At 41.3% G+C, this 21281-nt stretch overlaps 1 protein-coding gene across 3 annotated transcripts in view; it reads left to right on the top strand.

Moving 5' to 3' along the window:
- Nucleotides 1-21281, top strand: part of Uaca (uveal autoantigen with coiled-coil domains and ankyrin repeats) — a 98376-nt gene that overhangs the window by 69275 nt on the left and 7820 nt on the right. For 2 of the 3 annotated variants that reach the window (XM_008836393.3, XM_008836394.3), the window contains exons 10-16: nucleotides 1923-1988; nucleotides 4172-4279; nucleotides 6884-6916; nucleotides 7384-7482; nucleotides 14294-14330; nucleotides 15252-15304; nucleotides 17697-20411. In XM_008836393.3, coding sequence (XP_008834615.1) covers nucleotides 1923-1988; nucleotides 4172-4279; nucleotides 6884-6916; nucleotides 7384-7482; nucleotides 14294-14330; nucleotides 15252-15304; nucleotides 17697-20411 — 3111 coding nt within the window. The remainder of the gene's footprint in view (nucleotides 1-1922; nucleotides 1989-4171; nucleotides 4280-6883; nucleotides 6917-7383; nucleotides 7483-14293; nucleotides 14331-15251; nucleotides 15305-17696; nucleotides 20412-21281) is intronic. The other variant, XM_017799010.2, reaches the window with a different exon arrangement.

The raw sequence follows: 21281 nt of genomic DNA, 5'->3' as shown, positions 1-21281 counted from the left end.
GGCAGTACACTTGTACACATAAAATTAAAATCAATCAACCCAAAAACATCAATTATTCATATGATAATGGCTCTTTGCTTGGTGCTGGAAGAATTATCTGAATGAATGGAAGGAGTTCATATTTTGCTGGGATCAGTTAGCCTAATGGCTCCTAAGTCCTATATTTCCATTGTTTATTGAATACATAGAATAACAGCAATAGATAAGATTTGATTTCCTTGTTAGGAAGTGCACAATATAGTGGTAAATGGCAGCTTGGTTGTTTGTTCAGCAAACATCTGTTAAACACCTACGGTGTACCAATTGCTGTTCTAAGTGCTGAGGAATTTGTGGTGTGCCAAGTCCCTGCCCTTGTGGATCTTTCAGGTTAGGAAGGGAGACAAACAGTAGGCACACAAAGAAGCTGTGAAGAAAAACTGCAGAGAGGCATGAAGATACAGACCAGAGCCAGGGCTGGGAGAAGCCACACAGGCTGAGGGAAGGCCCAGTCCCTGCTGAAGGAGTGTGTGGTAGCCTCCCTGGGGCAGTAGAAGGTCAGAGTGATCGAGGGTGTGTGTGCATGGTAGAGGCAGAAGAGACTAGTAAAGTAGCCAAGTGCCACATTAAGAAGGGCTTTATGGGGCTGAAGAAATGGCTCAGCAATTAAGAGCACTGGCTGTTCTTGCAGAAGACCCGGGTTCAACACAGATGCACTTACATACATGCAGAAAAAGAAGGGCTTTGTATGGAAGGACTTGGGATGTATCTCACCAGAGGTCAGCTGAGTAGCAGAAATCAGGATGGGAGCCCAAACTGCTCCACCTGTGCTGTGCGCACACCCACCTTGGCCAGAGGTCCTAGGAGGTTCTTTAAGGAATTTGTCAGCAGCCTGGAATGGACTTGACTTAGTATGTCTGAGCTTGGCTGGGTGGAGAGTGGAGGCAGCAAGTGGGTGTGGATTGGAACAGGAGGAAGAGAGAGAGAGAACAGTAGGAAGCAATGTTGTGCGATGCCAGATTCCATTTGATGGGAGAAAGTAGGCTGACAAAGAGGAGCACATTATGGCCCCAGAACACCTCTGTCATGGAGCCTGGCTCTCTTCTCTGTCCAGACCCATTCAACGATGGTTTGAAAACTTGGTTCATTCAACAAGAGTCAAATCAGTATTATAAAAACATGAAAAAATTGTCTTGGAGAATTAAAGAGATAGCTTTTAAAAGAAAAAAATTCAAGAACAGAAACTGCTTTCTGTTTAGTTATTGTCCAGATTTAAAGATTAATTTGGGTGGAACAAAGGCGGAGGTTATTTGTTCTCTTGTGTAATCATCGTGTTGTGTTTTTGTTAAAGTGGTTCTCTGAGCTGGAATAAAGGGAATAAAGTTTCAAAGCAGTAAGTGCAGAAAACAGAGCAAATGCCTGATTTGGCTATTTAGGAACCTTTGTACTGCTTGGGCCTAGTCCGTCTCTTCCTTCACAGGCTGGGAGCTTTTGTTTCTGCTGGGCTCAGAGAAGTAAATACATCCTGCATTGTCTTTCAAACTTAGTGTGATTTCCTCTTCCTCCACTTCATTGTTTTTTTGGACTGCATTCTTCCTTTGGGAGTGGTGCATAAGTAATGGTGCTTTGCTGCACTCTTGTTTCTTTGTTTTTATTGTCTAGTATACACTTTCTTTTTTCAAACGTGACCTTAATTAAAATAAGTCTTTAGTAGAATTTTGGAATTCTGCTTGTATTTTAAAATAAATCACCCTGTAATTTATTAAAGCCTCATCTTTTAAGATACGTCCTGTTTGGGGGTTTTAAGTGGAAATGCTGCCACCTTGTGTTGTGTGCAGGAAAACTGTATGACCTGAAAACCACCAATGGGTGTAATGCCATTGAGGAAAAATGTACTTTTTTGCCTCGTACATGCTAACCTGTGTTTTCTTAATGTTTTATCAAAGCGGAATTTGCACATTCAAGAAGAAGGAACCATGAAGTCAAATCAGAGGGAGCATCAAAACTATCAGGTAAAAAGTAAAAAAGTGTGCAGTACAGTATCTTCCTTTATAAAGCATTGCAGGGCCAGTGATGTGGATCGGTGCTTGCTGCCAAGCCTGATGACCTGAGTTTGATCCCTGAGTCCCACACAATAGAAGCAGAGAATTGACTCCCAAAAGTTGTCCTCTGACCTTGACACATGCACTGTGGCACATGTACCTGCACAGTTACACACACAAATAAATAAATGTAATTTAAGAAAACAAACTGTAGCATTACTGTAGTGGAATGGGGGAGATGTGGAGACATAAAAGACAGTATGGTCTGTGGTGGGCTCCTTGGAAGTCCCTTAACTGGAATTTGCTTTCTTTATGAGTGTTTAATCAATGTTATACTGTCAAACCATGTAACATTACAAATGTGGGTATAGGAGACATTATTTCAGTGTACATTACAAGGAACATAATTTAACAACTTTATATAACTCTTGGCTGATTTAAATGTATCTTTGTCATATAAACCATACATTATGTTCATTTTGGAAAATTATTTTGATAAAAGTAATAGTGTTCAGTGTAAATAAAATAAAACCTTAATTTAAAGAAGCATTTATTTTGGTTTGTTCAGCTAAACACCCACTGCTTTTTACTTTCATGCTGGTTAAAGTTTAACAACTAATTATTATGTGTAGTATGTTGGAGAAAAACCCATAATTAGTTTACTTTATGATTGAAGCATCATTAAATTATAAACCAAACAGCTACTTTCAGTGTGACAGAATGAAGACATTTTATTTGGGTTTCTTGGTTTATTATATAGCCATAAGGGTGTGAACTATAGTGACTTCTGCATGTAATCCCACAATTTGGGAAATTGGGGAGGAGGATTGCCATGAGTTTGAGGCCAGCCAAGGCTACAGAGTAAGACTCTGTCTCCAAAAAAAAAAAAATGGGGCTGGAGAGATGGCTCAGTGGCTGAGTGTGTCCTGCTCTTGTAGAGGAGCAAAGTTTGCTTCCCAACGCCCACATGTGGCAATTCACAACCCCCTGTAAGTCCAGTTCCAGAGGCTCTGACATCCTCTTCCTACCTCCCAGAGCACTTTATTCATGTGTGCATGTCATCACACAGACATACATACACATAATTAAAAAAATTTTTTTAAATTTTTTTTTACAAAATTGAACTGAACTCTTAAATAGGAAGCTGAATTGCCCTCAGAGCCTTGAAATGAGGATTGATGTAAGAGAAACACCAGAACAGTCAAATAACTTTGAGAAGTCTTAAACAAAGGTCAACACGCCTTGTTCTTCTGCCCGTTTCTGCTTCCTTGTGCTGCCTTTACTTATTTATTGGAATCACAGTTATTTGATGTTTTGTTTATACTCGCCCTTATTGTATGTTATAGGCATTAGTAATCTTCAGACTTCTCAATCCTGTGTCATTTAAACTAGTATATGATGGGCTAGGGCTCTGGCTCAATGGTAGAGCATGTCCAAGACCCTGAGTTTAAAACCGAAGCACTGCAAACTAAGCAAAACATCCAAAAAAATTCTATAAAAAAAAGAAGCTAGAGAGTTGACTCAGCTTTAAGAGCACTCATAGGTTCTGTTCCCAGCACCCACATGGTGGTGACCACCATCCAAAACTTGGATACAGTGTCCTCTTCTGGTCTCCAATGGGCATTGCATGCACGTGCTATATATATATGCAGGCAAAATACATGCACATAAAATAAAAATAAATAAAAGATTTTAAAAACATTATGTGTATGTGTGTGCATCTGTGTATGTACATGGGAGTGCAGAGTCTGCGGAGGCCAGAAGAAAGCATTGGATTTTCTGGGGCTGGAGTTGAAGTTGTGGAGCCACCTAATATGGGTGCTGGGAACTGACCTTGGGTCCTCTGCAAGAGCAGCAGGTACTCTTGACCACTGAGCCATCTCTTCATTCCCTCCAAAGAATTTCCTCTATCATTTATACTTAAAACTATTTCCTATAAGCCAGGTGTGGTGGTACACACTTTTAATTCAAGTCTAGCCTGGTCTACATAGTGAGTTCCAGGCCAGCTGGGACTACAGGGAGACCCTGTCTCAAAAACACCCCCCCCAAAAATTATTTTCTGTATATATATCTCTGTATATGACAGAAGTCTGTTTTTAAAATCTTCTCCCTGAATTATTGTTCTTTTAAGATTGTCTGTTTTCTTATTAAAGGATCTGGAGATTGAAAATGAAGATTTGAAGGAAAGGTTGAGAAAAATTCAGCAAGAACAAAGAATATTAGTGGATAAAGTCAATGGTTTACAGTTACAGCTGAATGAGGTAAATACTCTGCATAATATATAAAAGAATTCCCAAATTGTCTTTACTACATGTAATCATCATCAACAATGAATTTTTGCCTGTGACTTGTCTCTTCAAGTAATAGTGCTGAAGGAGGTAAAATGAAATCATCGTTCTTGTGGAGAATCGTATCTTACTGGGACCAAACCCCTCATTAGACTTTAAAATTTTTTTTAACTTATTTATTTTATGTGAATGAATGTATTGCACACATGTATGTAATTGCAATTGTGTACAATGTCTACAGAGGCCAGAAAAGAGCAGTAGATCCCTTGGAATTAGAGTTATAAATGGTTATTAGCTGCCATATGGGTACTGGGAACTGAACCTAGGTCCTTTGCAAGAATAGGCAGTGTTCTTAACCACTGACCCATCTCTCCGGCCCCTTCACTTCAAACTTTTAATGTTATATTTAAAGCAGCAGCAGTCTGTTGAGACAGTGTAAGGAATATTTAGGTGAGAGGAGAGAGCATCATGGGCTGCTGTGCCTGAGGAGCACTTCCTGTGGCAGCTGTTGCTTCCATTGAGTTTGAAGGAAGTAAAGGGGGATGAGGATGTAGTCCAGGAAGCACTGCTCCAAGCAGAGTCACCGAAGCAGTGGTCTGTGTTACATTCTCTGGAATGAAAAAAAAGAAAAGAAAAAGACAAAGTTGTATGTGTGAGGAAACACCCATAACTCATTAGTTTTAGAAGGAAAGGAGAAAATGCTTGAATTTTAGTAACTAAGAACAAGTCACTCTTTAAATGCGTGTATTATCATGAACCTGACTTGTCATGGGTACAGTCATGTATGATGTTTTTATGTCATCAGTAAGAGGGAGGCCATGGTTCTTCTTTCCATTCTGACTTTCTCTAACTTTATCCTTGCAATCTATTCTAGATACTGAAATCAAGATTCCTTAGCTAGTAAGCCTGCTCCCATCATCTTGCAGTGAAGCCCCTTGTCACACACAGGCATAGACCTTCCTTTCAGTCCACTTCTGCGTTCCCCCCTCTTGAACTGAAGAGAAACCGAGGTGTCAGATATTCAGAGAGCCTCAGTCCTGAAGGTAGATACTAGGCAAACACTGCAGAAACACAGAGGCAATGGATGGTACAGGGAAAGGAAATCCAAAAGTAAAACCCCAAACTGCCCACTGGTACTGCCATCCATGAGACACAAGGATGTTTTGTCTATGAGTTTAAAGTAGGATGCCTTATACAGGAAACATCCTAATATCAAAAATAGAGCTGAGAAAATGCCCTGGAAATATAAGGAAAAGATACAGAGTCGGCAAATAGAGAAAAAAGTAGGAAGAGTAGAAAACAGGCTAAGAGGCCCAACCTCTGACTTAGTAGGTGTCTCAGAAAAAGAGAATGAGGAATGAAAATCATCAATAAAATACCTTTAAATTTCTCAGAGCTGAATGACGTGATTTTTTTCCATGCTGGGAGGAAAGTGTCATGAAGTTTTAGGGAACCAAAGACAAAGACAATCCTACAAATGTCCCACCCCCCCAATGTCATCACAGGCTCAAGGATCAGAGATGAAAATGGCTTTGAATCTTGCAATTGTAACACCAAAGTGAAAAGACAGTGGAAAGATGCCTTCAGATTTTTGAAGAAAAGCAGTTTCATACTATAAATTTATAGTAAGTCAAATGCCCAACCCAATGAAAGGATAAAATAAAGATAACTGCAGATACGTGCAAGATGTGTCACTTGTTTAGTAATGAGTAACAAGTTGCTCTTAAACCAGTAGGTGCTTTCTGGAAATAGCATAGTACTGTGATCTGGCCGCTCATTAGGTGGCACTCACACAATTGGTGGAACCCTAGTGTCCTTGAGTCTAAAGGATCTGCTTCCAAGATGACTGATGTGAAGACTCAGTCCTGGCCACAAGAGCTTCCCATAGGACAAGTTGTGATGTAGCAGTTTTGCACAAAAAGTAAATAACTATTTTGATCTAACATGTATTTAACCCTGGACTTTAGAAATATAGAATGCATGTATTCCTTTCAAGTAAATGTACAAAGATAGTGGAGCTGATGGTCATTTTATCATGCTCTAAGTGATTTGAAGCTTTGAATTAGGACATTATTTGTACTCACATATAAGACATGTCACAATGAGAAAGCTAATACCAAAAAGAAGGCACTGACCAGTCACTTATGTGTGTGATAATAACAAAGGACTGGGGTGATGGCTGAGGGGGTAAAGTGCTTGCCTTGCAAGCTTGAGGACCTCAGTCCAATCCCTTAGAACCCAGTTTTTTAAAAAGTCAGATATGGTGGCACACCCTTGGAATCCCTGTGCGGAAAGGGGAGATTGGAGGCTCACCGGACAGCCAGTCCAGCCTACTTGTTGAGTCCCAGGACCTATGAGAGACCTTGCTTCAAAAAACCAAGAGGAAGACACTGGAAGAATGACAGCTGAGGGTATACTCTGGCACCTGAACTTACACACACACACACACTCACTGCATTTTCTCCTCATTTCCTTGTCCCCAGTCTTAAAGATGTACCACTCTTTTGTTAAAGTTATTTTCCAAGCTTTTTAAGGTAAACTTTCAGGAATTCAAACACAGTTCTTCTTCTTAAACAGGAAGTGATGGTGGCTGACGATCTAGAAAGTGAGGTAGGATGATCAACTTTATTTTAAAAACCTGAAAGATGTTTTGTGAATGGAGAATGGTACTGTGGTAAAGATTAAAGTCCTGTTTGAGAGAGAGCAAAATTCTGTTTCTGCCTTTTGCTTACAGGGAAAAGTAAAAGCTTCATGTGGCTGGAAAATTGTTTTGAATATAGTTTTATATGAAGCCTGTCATGAAGAGATCAAAAATTCTAAACATTATAAAGAAATATCTAAAAATACTGATTTAAAACAATAGAAATTCCAATGTTTTTATAATATTGCTTGTATAGATATGTTTTATTGGTATATTTATATAAATCAGCACCTCTACTAATAGTTAAAATCTGCCAGCTTAGAGAATTCATTAACTCCAGTTCTCACCACGATTCCAATTCACATTTTTTAAAGCTTATGTTTAACCCAGTCTCAAGCACAGGGTGATTTTATATATTTTTTCCTTTCCATTTCAGAGAGAAAAACTGAAATCTCTTTTGGCAGCCAAAGAAAAGCAACATGAAGAAAGCTTAAGAACTCTTGAGGCTCTGAAAAACAGATTTAAATATTTTGAGGTACAGAAAGATTAAATTATTTCCCATAATTCACAGTGGGTAGTAGGAAGGGACTTGGTGTCAGAGTTGAATTTGAATTATAAATCCACTCTTTATTCAAAGCCCCCGACTTTGTAGCTTCTTTATCAGAGTGGAGGTAGTGTTCCCTTCCTGACTGACATTTGTAGCCTAGGTGAGAGCCCTATAGCCAACCAGCATGTGGGTGATCTTTAGTTCCTTTCCAGCCTCTCCTCCCCAGCCTCCTTCAGAGTCCAGTCTTACCTTTTCAAAACTTCTTTTTTTTTTTTAAACCTATAAACTTGTACTGGTATGAAATAATAATAGGGAAATTTCATATAAGTGAACCGTGGCACCCCCAGGGTTTTCTCAGGAAGGGTTCTCTCAGGAAGGGTTCTCTCAGGACAGGTTCTCTCAGGAAGGGTTCTCTCAGGAAGGGGTCTCTCAGGAAGGGTTCTCTCAGGATGGTTCTCTCAGGAAGGGTTCTCTCAGGAGGAAGGGTTCTTCAGGATGGTTCTCTCAGGATGGTTCTCTCAGGAAGGGTTCTCTCAAGATGGTTCTCTCAGGATGGTTCTCTCAGGACAGGTTCTCTCAGGAAGGGTTCTCTCAGGATGGTTCTCTCAGGAAGGGTTCTCTCAGGATGGTTCTCTCAGGAAGGGTTCTCTCAGGATGGTTCTCCCAGGAAGGGTTCTCTCAGGATGGTTCTCTCAGGAAGGGTTCTCTCAGGATGGTTCTCTCTGGAAGGGTTCTCTCAGGATGGTTCTCTCTGGAAGGGTTTTCTCAGGATGGTTCTCTCAGGATGGTTCTCTCAGGAAGAGTTCTCTCAGGACAGGTTCTTTCAGGATGGTTCTCTCAGGATGGTTCTCTCAGGAAGGGGTCTCTCAGGACAGGTTCTCTCAGGATGGTTCTCTCAGGACAGGTTCTCTCAGGATGGTTCTCTCAGGATGGTTCTCTCAGGAAGGGTTCTCTCAGGATGGTTCTCTCAGGAAGGGGTCTCTCAGGAAGAGTTCTCTCAGGACAGGTTCTCTCAGGAAGGGTTCTCTCAGGACAGGTTCTCTCAGGAAGGGGTCTCTCAGGAAGAGTTCTCTCAGGATGGTTCTCTCAGGAAGAGTTCTCTCAGGAAGGGTTCTCTCAGGATGGTTCTCTCAGGAAGGGGCCTCTCAGGAAGATCTCTCAGGAAGGGTTCTCTCAGGATGGTTCTCTCAGGAAGGGTTCTCTCAGGATGGTTCTCTCAGGAAGGGGTCTCTCAGGAAGAGTTCTCTCAGGACAGGTTCTCTCAGGAAGGGTTCTCTCAGGATGGTTCTCTCAGGAAGGGGTCTCTCAGGAAGAGTTCTCTCAGGATGGTTCTCTCAGGAAGAGTTCTCTCAGGAAGGGTTCTCTCAGGATGGTTCTCTCAGGAAGGGGTCTCTCAGGAAGAGTTCTCTCAGGAAGGGTTCTCTCAGGAAGAGTTCTCTCAGGAAGAGTTCTTTTAGGAAGGGGTCTCTCAGGAAGGGGTCTCTCATGAAGAGGTCTCTCAGGAAGGGGTCTCTCAGGAAGAAGTCTACCAAGGTTTACCTAGGAAGGGCTCTCTTAGGACGAGTTCTCTCAGGTAGGTTTCTCTCAGGATTCTCCTAAGAAGGGTTTTCTTACGTAGTATCTCCCAGAAAGTATTCTCTCAGGAAGGTTCTCTCAGGTAGAGTTCTCTCAGGATGGGTTCTATCAGGAAGGACTCCCTTAGGATGAGTTCTGTAATGTAGGGTTCTCCCAGGAAGTATTCTCTCAGGAAGGATTCTCTTGGGGTTCTCTCTAGAAGGGGTCTTTCAGGAAAGGTTCTTTCTGGAAGGACTGGGTACATATGATTTCATTAGCATGCTTCAGAGGAAGAGCAGTATATTAATGAGATTTAAGTTGTATATTCATCTTTGGTTTAGACAATGTTTTAGTTTTTTCCAAGGTTATTTTTTTTTAAACTTTTTTTTTTTTTTTGAGATGTAGTAGATGTTAAAATGTGTACATGGATCAGGCTTTATGGCTCATGCCTTTAGTCCCAACACTTGGAAGGCAGAGGCAGGCGGATCTCTGTGAGCTCAAGGCCAGCCTGGTCTACATAGTGAGTTCTAGGCCAGATGGGGCTACAGGGAGACCCTGTCTGAAAAAGATTTTAAAAAAATGTGTACATAGCAGAAGTATTCAAGTTGAATTTTCACAATTTTAGCACACCCAGATCAAGAGACAACATGATGGGCATCCAGAAGTGTCTCCTACTAGGTGTTACTGTCTACTTCTCCTGCCCTAAGGGGAACCACTCTCTTGAATTTTAACTGCATGGATCATCTTGCAGGACCACGGAATAGACTTTGTAAATACCATTTATCACTTGGTGGGCATGCTCAATGAAAAGATAGCTGAATCAACATGACGCTTTTATGTATACTGGGGGATATAAACTCTAAAGTATATTTTAAAGATATTTTAGTCTCTGTTCTGCTGTGTCAAAATCCCTTTAGAATAAAGTTCTCCAGTCCTCAAATCTAGGAAATCCAAAATATCTCAAGATGTTGCATTTGGTGTTGGGAGAGGGCCTTCTGGCTGTGTTAATACTTGGCAGAAGGGGGAAACGCTGTGTCTTTACTTAGCAGAAGGTGAAAGGGCAAAGGGGTCTCAGCTACTTCCCTGCAGCTCTTTTATGAGGCACTAATCCATCCATGAAGGCAGAGGCCTCATGCTTAATCAGGTCCCTGAATCCTCTACCTCTCCACCACAATGAGAAGTAGATTTCAGCACATTCTGGATGGCAAGCAGACCATAGCAACAAGTAGCACTTTTCTTTGTAAATAAAAATCTATGCATGCAACTATGAAAACAAATGGAAAACGTGAATGAATCTCACAGACCATGATGTTGATGAAGGAAATCAGACAGGAAGGGTACACAGTATACAATTTTACTGAAGTTTAAAGCAGATAAGACTGCTCTGTGATGTTAGAGGGGAGAGGAGAGGTCACCCTTCGGGGAAGGGTTATTACCTAGGGTGAGGAATGAACATGCACCTGGGCAGCTGTAAACTTCTATATCTTTCTTTTTTTTTTTTTTTTTTTTTTTTTTCTTTTGAGCCAGTATCCCTGTAGCTCCAGCTGGCCTGGAACTTGAACTCACAGAGATCCATTTTTGAGACAGGGTCTCCCTGTAGCCCCAGCTGGCCTGGAACTCACTATGTAGACCAGGCTGGCCGGCCTTGAACTCACAGAGATCCGCCTGCCTCTGCCTCCGGAGTGCTGGGATTAAAGGCGTGCGCCACCACGCCCGGCTCATTTATTTTATTTTTTTTATGTGTATTAGTGTTTTGCTTGCATATATGAGTATGTAAGTGTGCCATGTGCATGTAATACCTGCAGAGGCCAGAAAAGTTTGTTGGACCCCTCTGGAACTGGAATTTTGGGTGCTTGTTAGCTGCCGTGCTGGGAACCGAGCCCAGGCCCTCCTCAAGAACAACCAGTGCTCTTAAGTGCTGAGCCATCTCTCCAGCCCCAAACCTCTCTGCCTTGATCTGGGTTGTGATTAGACAGGATGTACACATGTGGAAATCATTGCTCTGCATACTTAATATTGGGGCACTTTATTGCAAGAGAATGATGCCTTAGTAACAATTTTAAAATAAGACAGAATAGTATTTTAGACTGATGACTTTCTTCAATGATTATTCAGAAACACAGTTTTATAAGCTCAAGAATAATCTGACAATATCATCTTCTGTCTTTCTTCATGTGTTAATGACATTTTATGGTTAATTGTGAAACCTGGGAGCAGCCAGCAAGCTGCTTTGTGCAGTGTTCATATGTTAATTAACACATAATCCCGGGGTGCAGGGTTTGTTATCATCTCTACAAGTAAGGAGGCTGGGGAGCAGAAAGGTTTACCCAGTAAGGGGTTCACATATGGGCAGTGGGAACCCCCAGGCACCTTTGTGGTTCTTAATTACCATGCTGGTTTTACACTTAGAATTGTACACCTGGGGCCATTGAGGTGTTCATCAGAGCTTGACAACTGTAATTTGGATGCTATTTATATTTTACCTCTAGGAGGTAGACTCTGAATGTCTTAGGGATATGATAATTCTCTGTAGCTATAGACAAACCAGTCAAGTTTATAACTTTCAATAAGATCATAGTAAGCTATAGGAAAGTAACTTATTTTTCTTATCACAAAACCAGTATATACCTTTTTTTTCTGGAAGATGTATACTTTATTAGGGAAAATAGATAAAATGAGTATGAGTTTGATGTAATTTTATTGTGAAAATGCACTTTATTTATATTTACCAACTTCCATAATAATACAATAACTTTGACATCACAGTCCTAAACACAAACGTGATTTAACTGAAATGACATTGCACTAGCTTTAAACAAAACAAACACTGGATAAAAGATGGAAGAAAGAGAAACGCCCTGTTTGGTTGTTATACGTATAACACATGGAGAGAGAAAATGGTTTTATTGAGAGAGTAATGAAGTAACACAGGAAAAATAAGCTGTACTGAACTATAAGGGTGCTCTTAGGCACTGCAAAGAAAGAATCACATCTGAATCTTTCATACTTCCCATAATAACTAGCATTAGTGAACACCCAGAAACATACTTTCTGAATGAATAAGCTGCACTCCAGAAAATTTTCATAATGGTTTCCTTTTTTTTGAATTTTTTTGTGTATTTCCTACAGAGCAGCTCAAACAATCTTAATCATCTTTATACCCCCGTCCCCACTGGCATCCTCCCATAACCCCGCCCCCTCTCCACTGGAGCCCATATACTCTGTCATCTCTGATAAGACTCACTGGGTTGTCAGTGAACTAAAAGTAGAAAATAGATCATAGAACCTTAGAGCTGCTGGCACTTGGCCAATATCCTTCCTGTCCTTTGTGTGATTTATATATATTACATCCTCCTTCAGTAGGCTGTTTTGTAACTTTTCCACTCAATACTGTAGGGACATTTTCTTTAGCAAATACATGTTAATTATGATGATTTGTCTATACAAAGAATGATTTTTTTTTTTTACTTGCAAAAAGAAAATTAAAGGGCCAGTGAAACGGTTCAGCAGATGAAGGACCTTGCTGCCAGGCCAGGTGATCTGAGTTTCATCCCTGGAGCCCACTTAGTGGAAGGAGAGAACCAACTTCCACAAGCTGGCTTCTGCCCTCCACATGCATGCCATGGCACGTGCGCTCACTACCCCCCACTCCCACAAAAATAAGAGAAAAATTGAAAAATGAAAATTAAAGGGCCTACTGTACAGGGCCTAGCATTTATGAAATTAGTCATTTAAAACTAAGAATTCATCATTTGCAGTTAGCCCTTCATACCCACGGGTTCTGCATCCAGAGATGAAAGGATTATAAATCAAAAATATTTGGAAAAATGTGTATCTATATTGAATGTGTATAGACTTTTTTTCCTTATTATTCTTCCCTAAATAATTCCATATAACAGCTATTTATATAACATTTATGCTATCTTGGACATTATAAATTATTTAGAGATGAGTTAAAATATGTGGGAGGATGTACATATGCACTATTTTATGGACCTGAGCATTTGTAAATTTTGGTACACATGTCACATCAAGGAATGACTTACTATTACTATGGAGTCTGTGTAATGAACAATATTAAAGTATTTGCCTTGCTTTCTTTTACTTTTTATTTATTTATTCATTATTTTGAGAAAGGGTTTCACTATGTAGCCCTGGCTGGCCTGGAACCCCTTGCATAGACCAAGCGGACCTTGAACTCACAGAAATCTTCCTGCCTTTGCCTTTGGAGTGCTGGGATTAAAGATGTACACCACCACACCCATGTTTAAAATATGGAGAAATAAGGGTACTTTAGAATGAGCTAATTTTATATCATCATTTAAGTGTTTGGTTTCATTTGAGAAATTAAGAAAAGATTACAAAACCAAATTAAGTTTTTCAAACTTCTGTATGCCTCATCCTTAGCCATCTAAATGTATGAGTCCATTTAGTAAATTATTACAAGGTCTAGTATTAAATATTGCATGGAATGAAGAACTTGGGTAAGCTCACAGGTGCTTTTCCATGTACTAGGGCCCTGAGGTTTAATAGCGGTGACATTAATTTAGGTGTGAAACTTGGACTTTTTTTTTTTTATAATGGTCACCCAACTTAAAAGTTGATAAGTAGCTATTAGCACTTACATACTCTTACTCTTGAAATAGAATATTTTCATTTATGTGCTAGTCTCTCAACTTCCCTTACCTGGGAAAGGAATAGTGCAAATGTGTTAATTCTGAATATCAGAAACCACTCCCTCCTCCGTTTCCCAACTGATGCACTGGCAGAATTTGTACTGTGTCCAGGCCTTTTCCTCCGTTTAATTTCCTGCTCTGTGTTTCCTTTTGCTTTCAAAGGTAGTTTGCATTTTGTCTACTCTGAAAGAAGGGGTTACACTCATGCCTACTAGTCAATCTAACAGTGGGAATGGAAAATGAGACTTTGCTGTGCATGTGGGCACGTCCTTCCCTGCAGGCTGAAGCAGCAGCGAACAGAGTGTTCCAAGTTTCCGTTCCTTTGGGGCTCACGATTTGAAGTTTTTCCTTGAAACACTTAGCTGCTTTTATTAAAGTGCTTAGTGAAGTAGTCTGTTCCTATCTGATCTCTAATTGTTGCTAGCATCTGTATCTCTTTGAGGGATCAAGTGGAATAACACCCTAGAGAAGCAAGGAATGTCAAAAATGTGATTTTTAAGAATCAAAATAGAGCATTTGACAAAATGGATCTGCATTCTCCTGAAATGTTTTCCTGCTTTTGATTTCAGAGTGACCATTTAGGATCTGGAAGTCACTTCAGTAATAGTAAGTGTGAAAGAATGGCTTGTCACTATGGTTCACAAAGTTAAAGCTAAAAAGCATAGTTACACCTATCTTTTTTTATAATTTATTTTTTATTTGTGTCCTCTGTAAGAGCCGCCAGTGCTCTTAACCTCTGAGCCAGCTCTCCAGGCCCTGGTTATGCCTATAGATTTGTCTCACACTGCAGTGCTTTTGCTGCTAAGGGACACCTGCCCATCTTTATGCTCCCCTCAGGGCATAGAGTAGGAGGCAGTTCATCTGAGCACTGTGCGGCCTCCAAGATCACATAGGCAGGCACCAGGGCACTGCCTCCCATTACCACTTAGAGTTTTAAATGACATGTGTGAAATACCACACTCACCTTGTGAAATGGTAGATGTCTATCTTGTGATATTTGGGCCTTTTTTAAAAAAAAATAGAAAGAAACAAATATAGTTTTCTAATTGGGAGAAATTGATCTCAATGTGGGTGAACACTTAACAATTCTAAGGTTCATACACATTTATTGATCTGTTATTTTCAGACTACCTATAATTCATCCTCACTTTTGATTTATTCTCCATTTGACACAGTTTCTCTAGAATTTAACTTTTTGCTTCTTAGCAAGTATTAAAGCTATTCTCTAGCTAAGTTCAATAGTTATGTTTAATCCCATAAATTTTGAGTGATTATACATTTTATAGTAATGCTGTAGCCTGTTTAGCCTAAAAGTCTTACATATGTTTTAAGATTCGTTTTATTTTTAATTATATGCCTGTGTGGGGGTATGTACACATGAATGGAGTTACTACAAAGGCCAGAAGAGGGTGTTGGATCCCTTGGAGCTGGAGTTACAGATGTTTCAAGGACAGGAAATTATACTTAATAAACATTTAGCTGACTTGGCAGGAATATTTAAGATGTCATTTCTTTGGTTTTATTTAGGAAAAGAGGACATCCTTCTTAAACAAGGTCAAATGTATGTGACGGACTCACAGGTAATATTGTTTGTTTTTTTAAATTTAAAAACATTTGCATCCATCTAAAAAGAAGAAATAGCTTTGTATGATACACACACACATACACACACACACACACACACACACATACACGAGTAAGTTTTTCATTGTCCAAGTTGGTCTTGCTCTTCTGGGTTTAATGAAAGCATATACTGCTGTTTTTGGTACCATCTAGAGAGTCTGCAGTGACAGTGGCTTAAAGAAGGTTGGGATTTCCGATTTTTCTTTGTCTCTTCATCACAACAAACCCTTAACCCTTCCATATTTGCCTGTGTAAAGGGGAGAGGGGGGGCATGAGTCATTCAAGAGTTATTTGTTTGGGCACTGAAATATTTTTTTTTTGCAATTAAATGTATATTCTTTGTTTTGGAAATTTACCTCAAAATAAAGAAAATTTCCGAGAAGTAAAATAATGCTGATTTCCTTACCTATCTGTTCTTCAGCTTTATTCGCAAATAAATGAAAGCTTGTATTTCTAGGACTTTCTGCAGCCTGCAGAATTGATGTATACTTGGACATGAAAGATTTCAAAAATTTTTGTTTTTACGTTATTTTCTTCACAGGCAGAAAAGTAGGCCTAAATATTGTCCCAGGTTTCTTTAAGAGAGCCAAGACTCTTGGGTTTGGGGATGTGGCTCAGTTGGTAGAGTGCTTGCCTAGCATGCACGGAGCCTGGCTCCATCCCCCGCACTGCATAAGCCTGGTGTGGTGGCTGTGTCTGTGACTCCACTTGGGATCAGCACTGGAGAGATGGAGGCCGAGAAGGATCAGAAGTCCAGGCTCATCCTCATCTATATAGACAGTTTGAGGCCAGCCTGGGCTACACAATACACAAGGATGGAAGGAAGGAAGGAAGGAAAGAAGGAAGGAAGGAAGGAAGGAAGGAAGGAAGGAAGGAAGGAAGGAAGGAAAAATGTGGAAGAGAGAGATCTAAGAGTTTTTAGTAGAGAGAATGGGCAACAACCCCAGTATTTAGGAAGACTGGAAAAATATTTGATTGTAATAATGTAAATATGGAAGTTGTGAAGCTATGTATGTGCCTTTTGGTCAAGTGATACTAGCCTAAAGGTAACTGGTAAGTTGAAAACTAGTTTAGACGCAGACTAAGACTAGGACACGTCTGTCCATGTTGGCAATTTTCTCTCTCTTGATTTGGAGAAAGGCAGTTTTAATGTATCTGAGTAGCTGTGAATGTTCACTCAGAAGTTTAATCATACTTCTTTTTTGTCAGCATTAACTAATGGAGGAAACAAGTTATCTATCAAAATTTGTATTCAGATTATGTACTCTAATTTTAATTGATCTTCCTGACAGACGGAAAAAAAAAAAACCTCATTTCTTTTTTGTGAGTTGACTGATGTTCCTTTGACAATTCTCATGCCAGCTGGGTTTATTTTGGTGACATTTTAAAATTTGCAGAACATTATATTAGAGTTGACAGTGAGGGTATTAGAAGTCACTTATATTTTATTAGAAAGTTAATAATGTATATAATCCAGTGAGGTGGCTTAGCTGGTAAAGGCACCTGCCTCCAAATCTGATGACTTGAGTTCAATCCCTGAGACCCACATGTGGAAGGAAAGAACTGATTCCTATAAACTGTCTTCTGACCTCCACTTATGTACTAGGGCACATGTGTACCCACCCCCAAATATGTGAAATATAAAAATAAATAAATGTCAAAAAGTAGTTTACTAATGTATATTCTGTGAAATTATTTGCATATATAAAATTGCAGTGCTTATTTGGGGTTCTGATGGCTTCCTTTAGAGTCTGAAGTTCGAAGTAGTCTCTGTTCCATGAAGCAGAGAAGAGGTAGGTGTGTTTTGGTAGATTGGTTTTGTTGGGTAACAGGGAAGTAAGGCGAATGGAGAAAGAAAGAGGAAGTGGCCCAGAGGTCAGAAAGAGTTAAGAGAACAGAACTCTCAAAATGTTTTGAGTAAGCTAAGAAAATCTTACCCAGAGGTTTCTTTTCAAAAAAAATTTTTGACTCATGTCTTTTTATTTTTATGTGTATGTCTTGCCTGCATTGTAAGTGTATCCCTGTGTGCATTACCATGGAGGCCCAGAGAGGTTGTCAGAACTCCTGGAATGGGAGTTAATAGATGCTTGTGAGCTGATAGGAACTGAACCCAGGTCCTCTGCAAGAGCAGTAAGTGCTCTTAACTGCTAAGCCATCTTTCCAGCCCAAGAACTGTTTTTCTTACCACAAAAATCAGTTTTTTTTTTAAAAAAAATTATCCTTTCATCTTACTTAGTCTAGAAACCCTTTGATTCCTGATGATGCCAAAACTTTCTAGAACTCTATAATACAAGTCATGTCAGTGTCTTCTGTAGGCTTGTGTGTTTGATGTGTCTTTTTCTTTTGCAGTGCGCTTCCCCGGGCATGCCAGCTCATATGCAAAGCAGGTCTATGTTAAGACCATTGGAGCTCTCTTTACCCAGTCAGACCTCATATTCCGAAAATGAAATTCTAAAGAAAGAATTAGAAGCAATGCGAACTTTCTGTGACTCAGCGAAACAAGACCGCCTGAAACTCCAGAATGAATTGGCTCACAAAGTAGCAGAGTGCAAAGCCTTGGCCTTGGAGTGTGAACGTGTCAAGGAGGACTCGGATGAACAGATAAAGCAGCTGGAAGATGCCTTAAAAGATGTGCAGAAAAGGATGTATGAGTCGGAAGGGAAAGTCAAACAGATGCAGACCCACTTCCTCGCCCTGAAGGAGCACCTGACGAGCGAAGCGGCCGCAGGGAGCCACCGACTCGCCGAGGAACTGAAGGAGCAGTTGAAAGATATGAAAGCAAAGTACGAAGGTGCTTTGGCAGAGGTGGGGAAGCTTAGAAACCAGCTCAAACAGAATGAGATGCTGGTAGAAGGGTTCAAGAGAGACGAAGGCAGGCTGGTGGAAGAGAACAAGAGATTGCAACAGGAATGCAGCACGTGCGAGATGGAGCGAGAGAGGAGAGGGCGAACGGTCACGGAGATGGAGGGCCAGCTAAAAGAGTTGTTGGCAAAGCTGGCCCTCTCCACTCCGACGGAGAAATTCGAAAGCATGAAGACTTTATTATCTAATGAAGTCAACGAGAAAGCGAACAAGATAGTGGTGATGGAAAGAGAATATGAAAAATCGCTTGGTGAGATTCGACAGCTGAAGAGGGAGCTCGAGAATGTTCGGGCCAAGCTCACTCAGCATGTCAGGCCAGAGGAACATGAACAACTCAGGAACAGATTGGAGCAGAGGTCAGCAGAGCTAGGGAGGAAGGTCACCGAGCTGACCCTAAAAAATCAGACCCTACAGAAGGAAATGGAAAAGGTCCAACTAGACAACAAACTGCTCACCCAGCAGGTGCATAACCTCACTACAGACATGAAAACGCACTATGTCCCTATCAAAGTCAGGGAAGAAATGAAGAGGTCACATGAAGCCAGCCTTGAGGACTTGAATAAAAAGCTTTCGGATGTAACACAGCGTTACGCTGAGAAGAAACTGGAAACGGAGAGGCTTCTGGTAGAGAACGACAGGTTAAATAAGAATGTCAGCCGCCTGGAAGCTGGGTTTGTAGCTCCTGAAAAGGAGATCATGGCTCTGAAATCCAGTATCGTTGAACTCAAAAAGCAGCTATCTGAACTTAATAACAAACATGGTGAGGAGCAGGAGAAAATCCAGGCGCTCATGTCTGAAAACACTACCTTGAAAAAGAGTCTGGGAAGCCAGTATGTGCCCATCAAAACCCACGAGGAGATGAAGGCTTCCCTGAACAGCACCATAGATAAAACTAACAGAGAGATGCTCAACCTGAAGAAGCAGGTGGAAGACGTGAGTCAGGAATGTGTCAGAATAAGAGATGAGAATGAGGTGTTGAAGAGGAACTTGGAGAATACCCAGAACCAGATGAAGGCGGACTATGTGAGCCTCGAGGAACACTCGGGTAAGCTGAGCAAGGCTAATCAGTGCCTGAAGGAGGCACAGGACGCGAAGGCCACCATCCTAGCTGACTACCACCGCAGCCAGGAGGAGATCCTGACCCTGCACGCTGAAATTAAGGCCCAGAAGAAGGAGCTGGACACAATCCAAGAATGCATCAAGCTGAAATACACCCCCCTGGTGCGCCTGAAAGAATGTGAGGAGAAGTTCAAAGTCACAGAGAAAGAACTGAAGGAGCAGCTGTCAGAACAGACCCTCAAGTGTCGTGTTGCAGACGAAGAGGTGAAGAAGAGCAAGCGGGACAACGAGAGGCTGAAGAAGGAGCTTGCCACCCTTCAGAAAGAGTTAGAGGAGAAGAACATTCTAGTGGAGAGCTACCGGGAGAAGGAAAGAACGCTGAGCAGGAAAGCGGACGAGTTCAGCCAACAGCTGAAGGCCCTGTCCCAGAAATACACAGACTTGCAGAATGAGAAAGAGAAGCTGGTGGAAGAAAAGGCCAAGCACACCTCTGACATCCTCGCAGCCCAGAGTCTCTGGCAAAAACAGCATGTCCCGCTGGAACAGGTGGAGGCTCTGAAAACGTCTCTCAATGGCACCATCGAGGACTTAAAGGAAGAAGTGAGGAACGTGCAGTGGTCTTACGAGAAAGAGCAGCAGACAGTGAGCAGGCTTCAGCAACTGCTGGAGACTCAGAAGAGCTCCTCCGTGCCCCTGGCCGATCACCTGCAGGTTAAAGAAGCCTTCGAGAAAGAGGTGGGGATCATGAAAGCCAGCCTGAGAGAAAAGGAAGAGGAAAGCCGGAACAAAACCGAAGAGGTCTCCAAACTGCAGACTGAGGTTCAGAGCACCAGGCAGGCGCTGAAGAAACTAGAGACCAGAGAGGTCGTCGAGTTGTCAAAGTATAAAGCCAGGAAGGATGATTTAGAGACCCAGATTTCCAGCTTAAATGAGAAACTGGCCAATCTGAATAGGAAATACGATGAGGTGTGTGAGGAGGTTTCACAGGCCCAAAAGCAAGACAAGAAGGAATTATCCCATCTCAACATCGAGCAGGAGATCCAGGACCAGAAGGCACGGTGTGACAAGTCCCTCACCACCATCATGGAACTGCAGCAGCGAATACAGGAGTCCGCTCAGCAGATCGAAGCGAAGGACAACAAGGTAGGCATGAGGCTGCCCACGTGTTATGGCTGTGCTTAGAAGTATTAAGGACTGTGTGCAGAAGTGTTACACCTTTCTGATTTGGCGATCTATGAGCGAAAAATTCCAAACTGAAAAATCACAAAGATCAGAGGCATTTCTTTTCCCTTCTGTTCCCTCAGCCAAGAATTGAAGGGCGAAGGGGAGGCTAAAGGTTGACTTTCTCATAGGAAGATAGACACAATCCAGTGGGTCTCTGACCTCTGAGTAATGGGGACGGAGGGGAGGAATAAAAGTGGTGTTTTGCAGGCTGAGCGAAGCCGAGGTCTCAGGGGAGCATCCAGACTTGCTTTCCACACTCAGCCAGAATACCAGTCCGCTGAGCTGGCCGAGCCACTCTGCACTCTGCCTACAAGTGTTTCCACCAACCGTGCCCTCCCTGCCGTGTTTTGTCTTTTTTGTGCTGAGTCCTATGTCTCTTTATCACTTCCTCTTCCCTCTGAAGTCTTGACTGCCTGGTCTAGCCCACAACCAACAATTTTGCTTCCCAAAATGCGAATTTTATTTTGGATTTGCTATGACCATGTGAGAATTGATCATTGATCGTCCCACTCAGTTTTTAAAAATTATGTATTTATTTTAGTTTATGTGCGTGAGTGCTTTGCCTGTGTATATGTAAGTGCAGTGCCTGCAGAGGCCATAAGAGGGTGTTGGATCCCCTGGAACTGGAGTTAAGGATGATTATTAGCTATGGTGTGGGTCCTGGGAACAGAACCCAGGTCTTCTGCAAGATCAGCCAGTGCTCTTAACCAGTGCTGAGCCACCTCTCCAGCCCTAGTTTTTAGGAATGGATTTATATTTATCTTTTGCCTTTGATTTTCATCCTTGTTG

Source organism: Nannospalax galili, unplaced genomic scaffold (genome assembly GCF_000622305.1).
Source record: "Nannospalax galili isolate Female #2095 unplaced genomic scaffold, S.galili_v1.0 scaffold54, whole genome shotgun sequence".
NCBI classification, from domain to species: domain Eukaryota; kingdom Metazoa; phylum Chordata; class Mammalia; order Rodentia; family Spalacidae; genus Nannospalax; species Nannospalax galili.
Note: the sequence above shows the minus strand (reverse complement) of the source record. Positions and strands in the feature narration are given on the sequence as shown.